At 40.7% G+C, this 7,101-nt stretch overlaps 1 protein-coding gene across 1 annotated transcript in view; it reads right to left on the minus strand.

Annotated features, from left to right (window-relative positions):
- TCP11L1 (t-complex 11, testis-specific-like 1) overlaps positions 1–4,960 on the minus strand; it is a 10,722-nt gene extending 5,762 nt beyond the window's left edge. Inside the window, exons 1-2 of the mRNA XM_010293948.1 lie at positions 4,799–4,960; positions 1,900–2,032 (exon numbers count right to left, since the gene is read on the minus strand). Coding sequence (XP_010292250.1) covers positions 1,900–2,032; positions 4,799–4,952 — 287 coding nt within the window. The 5' untranslated portion in view covers positions 4,953–4,960. The remainder of the gene's footprint in view (positions 1–1,899; positions 2,033–4,798) is intronic.
- Positions 4,961–7,101: the final 2,141 nt, after the last annotated feature.

Genomic DNA, 7,101 nt, shown 5'->3' on the forward strand with positions numbered 1-7,101 from the left:
TTTTTTCTTAAGGGGGTGTGGAAAGAAGAAAGGATGAAAAAAAGAAAACATGCTAAAATCCTTCTTCCCTGAAAAATGCTGAGATAAATTTTATACCAGAAAAGTTATCCACTATCAACAGCGCATTTTCACATGAGAAATCCATGTGAATGAACACAGAGCAGACGTGGACACTGAACAGAACAGCACTGTCTTAACAGTGGGACTTTTGATGAAGCATTTATTCTCAACCATGAACTGCTGAGCAGAAAACACCTGATGGAAGTTCCTCCAAAAGATGCTGGGACAAAGAAAACGTAGAATGGGGAGGATGAGCTTTGCATGTCTCAGGCATACTTTCCAAATGTTTGCTTCAGAGGCAGCATTTGTGCAGGCTAGAGACAAGTCCCAGTTCATGGGACCACACATGAATTGCATGCAACCAGCAAGTGAGGCAACAAAGGAGGACTGGAGCATGTTGCCCAGGTCTAACAGACAAGGCACTGAAAGATGGTGCTGAGAAGACAGATCAAATCATTGCTTGAGCTCTAAAGTATCTGAGTCTTGATTGACAAGAGAGATGTCTATTGTCATATGCTAGCTCAGTTAAATGTTGTTGGCCCTCCGCATTTAAGGGGAGATACTTAATTTTCATTAAGAAATGGAAACGATTCCATTTCCTACCAACTCAGAGGCTGAGACAATTAAACAAAGTATACAGCAAAGATCCTCATCCACTCCATTCAACCCTTATTCAAAGGCAATTCCTACTGGGACCACAAGGTTCAGTGTATTTAATAGCATGAGCACATTTTCTTTGGTTACTATTGTTTAGCAGTCCATACCCATTAATAAAACACAACGGGTATAATACACTGGTGTCAGAGCTGGAAAGACAGGAATAGTCCAGATGAGAAGGGAAGACAACACTGTTCCCATTACTGCCTTTTCAGTCAGGGACAATTCTAGTTCCAAGCAACATCCTCTCATTACTAACGCTAATGGGAACCATCATCACCTTGTTTTGGTGAAGACAGGCATCAGATCTTTTGTCTCACTATGACCACTTTCTACAGCGGACAATCAACGTCAGTCTTCGAAGAGTCATCCATAGCATATTCTCCGGCAGCACCTGTGAAGGTAATGTGCTCTGGGGGCTCCCTCTCAAACACAGACACCTACAGACAACACTGGTTCCAATGTGGACCAAGTTTTTTCCATGAACTATGCACTCAACTTTCACAAATTAACCCAGGAAACACAATGTCAGCCACATCTCTCTGTGTGTGAAAGAAAAAGGAACTGCAGGTGGAGCATCTGTTGAGAGAACTGTGTCAGCTACGCAGGCCAATATGCGACCAGACATCAAGGTCTCTTCTGTTCCCCCTCTCCCCTCCCAGCAGGGGTAGAATTACTGTAGGTCAGAAAGAGAAGGAAAGACTTCAAATTTAAGAAAGGACTAACCTAATAAAACATAGGAATCTCTTCTCCAAAAAAATCCCTGGAGAAACAGGTATTAGACTCAGAAAAAGCTAAAATGATCAGTTTTATCTTACTCCCACAGGCAGTGAAAGCTTAAGAGCTGCTAAGAGCACTACCTGCATCTGCAGCTAGACCTGGGTATTCAGAAGACTGCAGTCTCACGGTACTGGGACAAGGGGACGCCAACAGAAACCACACCACACTGGGATTCACACCACACATGCCCGAACTATTACTCCAAGAGGTTCAACTTTCACACATACACCTATTTCCGAGGAAGCAGAAGCGCATGCTTACGTTTCTTCTTATGCTTTCCTATCTTGTGTCAGGCACTGCCAGACAAGATACTAGCCAGGGCCTTTACCTCATCCACTACAGCTGTTCTGCAGTTCTACAACTGCAAATTTAATTTATGTATCTATTTGGTAACAATCTTACCTGTGTTCTGGTAATTCAGCCGGTTTTATCTGGAAGTCTCCATTAACAACAATTTCGTGTGCTAACGCCATGTTGGTTACTCCCTTAGCTGTTTCCATGAGCTCTTCTATTGACACAGGCCGAGGAGGACTAGCTGCAATGTAAATTAAACTGTCAGACAGTTATCTATAAAAGTCTGTGGAAAAAAGTCTGCTAATACTTTTGGACCCTTTCCACCTTCTTGATAGTACAAAGGGCCAAAAGACAGTATCATCTGAAGATTCTTCTCCTTCCCTTCCTCTTTCCAGCTGGTAGATGACACAGGTTTGGAGTATTACAGGAAACAAAGGAGTGAACCCAAGTTGATATCCTGGGCTCAGTATGTCACCTGCTTCCAAGTTCCATCAAGCTCTTTTTTAAAATAAAAACATACCTGTCACCCAAAACCCCACTTCTTTAGGATTGCTTAATATCATCTTTCTCCATACCATAAAGGAATCATTAAAAATACTAGTATTTTCACTGTACTATTTCCCCAAGTATTGTGCAGATGTTGCCATTTCAATTTTATATTTTTCAATGAAGAGTTTTCATTTCTAAAGCAGTCATCAAACATACCACCAGTAACATTCAGCAATAACATACTAGTACCCAATTATTCTCACTACTTCCAGTGCAACTGGCACTTCTCCAAACCCTTTTTCCCCAGAGGCCATCGTCCAAGTGACAAAGGATATCAAGACCTAGTCCCAGCACCAATGCCTAAGACTTCTTCCTCTGGCAGGCATTTGGGACTGACAAGGATGAACAAGCAGCTTCAAACTGGGCCCTGGGGGCATAGAAGTGAGTAGGAGGAAGCACCAAACCTGACAAAACAGGCCAGTTTTCATTAGGCAGGAGACAAAGGTAGTGACTGACTGTAGAAAGCTAGAAGGTAGAAGAGGGACAGTTTCAGAAAACTTGATCTGCTTCCTGGATGCACTGGAAATTACAGCTCCTAATTGTTCTGGTCTACATAACAACCTCCTGGGACACTACTGCCATTGCTGTAGTGCAGGAGGTGTCACAGCCTTAAAAATAACTCGACATAAAGGCTGAGAAAGTGCCAAGGGTGTAGGCCATGCTGGTTAGGGGAGTAATTCCATCCCTACTGAAGCCAACTGAAACCTGTTGCCACTGATTCTTTGTGGTAAAGATTCCTCCTAACTGTGCTAGCATCAGTGCAAGCAGTGTGTGTGGGTGCCCTGCAATGCCTTGCCAAGAGATAGGAGAAGCACCACAGCTCCTCCCTGGTCCAGATATTTCGGAAAGAGGACAAGGCTCGATCATTAGTGTCCTCAGGTGAGGCAGGCAAGAATGGCAGGGTTTACCTCAGCTCCTCCAAAAAACATCTAGCGGAGCAGAAGGGGAGAAAAGAGCCACAACAGAATTGCCGTAATGAATTGATTCCCCTCTGTAGTTCATTCACTTCAACTACAGTCCCAGCATAGGAGCGACATACTAATTCTCAAAATAGAAGAAACCAACCAGGGATCTTCATACGCTGGGTTCACTGAGATATGTTTTACGCAAACTATCATGTCTGCCTCATTTGATAATTCAGTTTGACTGGACTTAAGCTAGTAACATAGAAAAGGTCCTTGAAAAGTAACTGTCCATCACTTGTCTGCCATTCAAAGCTGTTCCAAGTATATACAGTGTGGTTCCAACGTGCTAATTTTTCATTAATATCTTGCTCTTTTCGCGCAGTGCTCTTAAACCCTTATTTCCTTATGCTTGGAGATTAGTCTTGCATTGACTCTGGGAACACAGCAAGGATTGATATTCTGAGAAGAGCTAGCAGGACAACAAGGTTCACAGCTGAATGAGAGTGCTCTTGTCAGACTGCCAAATGACTTCACTCTTGCAGTGGATGCACTAAAAGCCAAGACTCTTTCATTTACCAAAGAATGCTCTTAAATCATGTTACTTCATTCTCATATTATTTATATCTGCTCCCTTACAAGAGGGGAGGGCTTGAGACTAATGCCTTCTTTGTGGTATAATGCAGTGCAAGACTGCGCTATGCATTTTACTTACACATGTTCATAGCCTCTCTCCATACACACATCACACTTCCTACCAGGCAACCAGCAAGACGTAAGAACGTGAACTCCCTCAGAACATCTCCTTTGTGTAACATGACACTAAATACAACACTAAATCTCAGGTAATAATGAACACTATTAAAAACTAAGCAGAATGCAACAAATGAAATGTTACATGCCAAGACACTCCCTTCAGACATTTGGAACTAGTTATTTGAGCAATTCTGCCTCTTTGAATGGAATCCCTGGGACCAAAAAACTTCTCCTTGGTTTTACCTAAAGATCTTCCAGAAATCATTGGTAGCCATATTGCATCCAGCTTCTCATGTTAAAAGCAGAATGACAAAGAAAAACATGCCCTAGGAATAAACATAAAATATGCAGCCCTGCTTGACACTAGAAGTAGTATTAGGATTAAATACACAAACTTTCCATCTGTATTGGGAGGGAGGTGACAGGACATTACTTTGTTGATAACAGCCTGCCTTGCCCCGCAGTAAAACAGAGGCTGCAACAATCCAGAAGGTTCAGCTGATAATGCAAACAGCAGCAACAGTTTACCTAGAACATACTGGAGTAGTGCTCATGCTTTCCATGAGTGCAGACAAGCAAAGGTATCGAAGATACGTGTCTCAGAGCAACATAGTATTGTGAAATAAAATGGGGAGAAAGGTGTTACAAGCGGTTTCAAAGCAAATGATCAGGAGTCACACAATATTTAACTGCAAAACAGTCAAACTTGCATAGAATGCTATAAAACACCATTATTGTCTCCATCAAAAAAATTACAGAATTTACTTTTTTTTTTTTTTAAATAAAGCAACTTTGCTTACACTTCGGTTTATCATCTCTGTGTGACCCTGGAGCACTCTGTCGTATTCTTTTCCTGACAGACTGATCTGGGTTGTCCAAGCTCTCCTCTTGACCATCTTCCAAACCATTCAATTTTTCTTCACTTGAATGTGGCTTGTCAGGATTCTGAGACATTTTCAGTTGGTTCTTTTCAGAAAAAGAAAAAAGAAGAAAAAGGGAATGAATAAGCATTTTCTGACATGGCTGAGTGGAAAAACATCACCAGGAGTTCTCCCGATTAAGAAAAAAAAAAAAAGAATAAAAGGAATCTTATGAGGAATTATATGATGTCATTCCCATAATGGTAGGGGACCTGGACTCAATGACTCACTTCCTGTCTTACACAAAACAGGATGCTTTCAACACAGCTACCATTTACTTAATCTGCATCCCTATTAAGTTCTCAAAAATCTGAAACTGTTCCCTCACCATAATGCATACAGATGAGAAAGAAAGATATATTTAATTTTCCTTCTTAGGAAGAGAGCAGTAAAATACACCTTCAGAGCAGTGTTACAAACATATTTTACAAAAAGAGTATGCCAAATGAGACACCTCCCCACTACATAATGTTAAAGCTTTCTGAACATAACGTACTCCTGAGCCACGACCCGTCCCAACTGCTCAGAATTTAAAAGTTTTCACTCTGAGCCATCCACATGCATTAAGCAGCAGGAAAAGGACTAGAGATAAATGAATAAAAAATTCTACTCCCATATTTTCATTCCATGCAAGAGTAATTATTTATGCATAAAATATCAGGATTATTTGTTTAAAAAAAATTAAGACAGTGAAGAACACAGTTACAGTATTTAAAATATTAGTTGATTAAACATTAAGTATTAAATAATATTTATATTACATCACAGATACCTGCAGTGTACCCAAAGTTACATGGAAAAAATTACCAATAGAAAAGCATGTCTCACCATTCATTAACTTCATTTATTTTATATTCAGATTGAATCCATTCAATTCATTCAATCCATTGAATTGAGTATTTCCATCTGAAGAACATAATTTGCCATCTTACCACTGAAAACTTTCTATCATACTGGAAGTTACTGTTCCAACGTGAATTTTACAGAAAACTATTAGAAACCATACAATGTCTTCAACTCAATTAAATAACCTGGATGTTCTGTGAAGTGGGAAGTTAGGAAGAGTCTGCCTTTCAAAAAAAAAAGTTCTTTCACCTAGTATCCCACCACTCCCACTTCCAAAATTTGAAAGAAACAAGCTCTCAGCAAGAGACACAGCCTTCAGAGGCACCTCACAGCTACTAGGAAAATATACTTGCAGTGTCAAAGACTACACTGAAGAGGATGCAGCATAAGCAAGCAACAGTGTAGAAATACAAAATACAGCACTGAGATTACTTAATTTTCATACAACAGCTGTAATAACTAACCCTACTCCATCAGTGCTTAAATTGATTGTGCCAGTGTGTTTCTACAGGACAGCTAGAAAGCTCAGTGCATATAAGAAATGGTTTTGTTCTACAGCAATGACTCAGGGTCATCATCTTGCTAGATGCACAAGATACACAACAACATGCAACACTTGCCTGCAGCACTGTGTGATTTCTGTTTCAGAAAAGAAAACAAGGCATAAAAAGCATGGGATAAATTACATAGGAAAACTAAGACATAAGTACAGGTACTGTTAGACCCATACATTAGCCCCCACCTCTAGCCAGAACAGAGTCATGTCCCTGCCCCAAACACTTGATCATCTCCCCCTTCACACACACAGACAATCCCAGCCGGGACAAGAAACTGGTAGTCTGTGCAGAGCTGCAGTCATCTTGCCACCCTTTTAACTAAGGCAGAGATAGCCTCCAACTAGGTGTAAAATAAGGCATCCAAACCAGCATGCAAGTGGGAAACCAGTGATGTGCTCCAGAAATGGATCTCTGGTCTAGCAGACAAAAGGTCTGTTACTGCAAACAGTCCAGCAGCAAAAGGATGAGTAGCTCTGTTAATAAAGAAGCATTTAATAGAGAAGATCATAGCAACAGCTACAATTTCTATTGCAAGATAGGACTGGTTAAACAGAGGAGGGAAATGAGTTGTTGAATTTGGCTAGAATAAAAGCATTATCATAAAGTCTTCCACATTCAACTAGACTAGACAGTTGTTCTTCCTATCCACTCTTTTCCACAAAGCATCCACCTGAAGTCAAAATCTGAAGCACAAAGATGACTCAACTACGACCCACTTCGTCTTTAATGCACGAGATGCTTCACAGTGCCTTACAATCTCTCGCTGCACTTTACCCCCAC

Source organism: Phaethon lepturus, unplaced genomic scaffold, assembly GCF_000687285.1.
Source record: "Phaethon lepturus isolate BGI_N335 unplaced genomic scaffold, ASM68728v1 scaffold11999, whole genome shotgun sequence".
In the NCBI taxonomy this organism is placed as follows: domain Eukaryota; kingdom Metazoa; phylum Chordata; class Aves; order Phaethontiformes; family Phaethontidae; genus Phaethon; species Phaethon lepturus.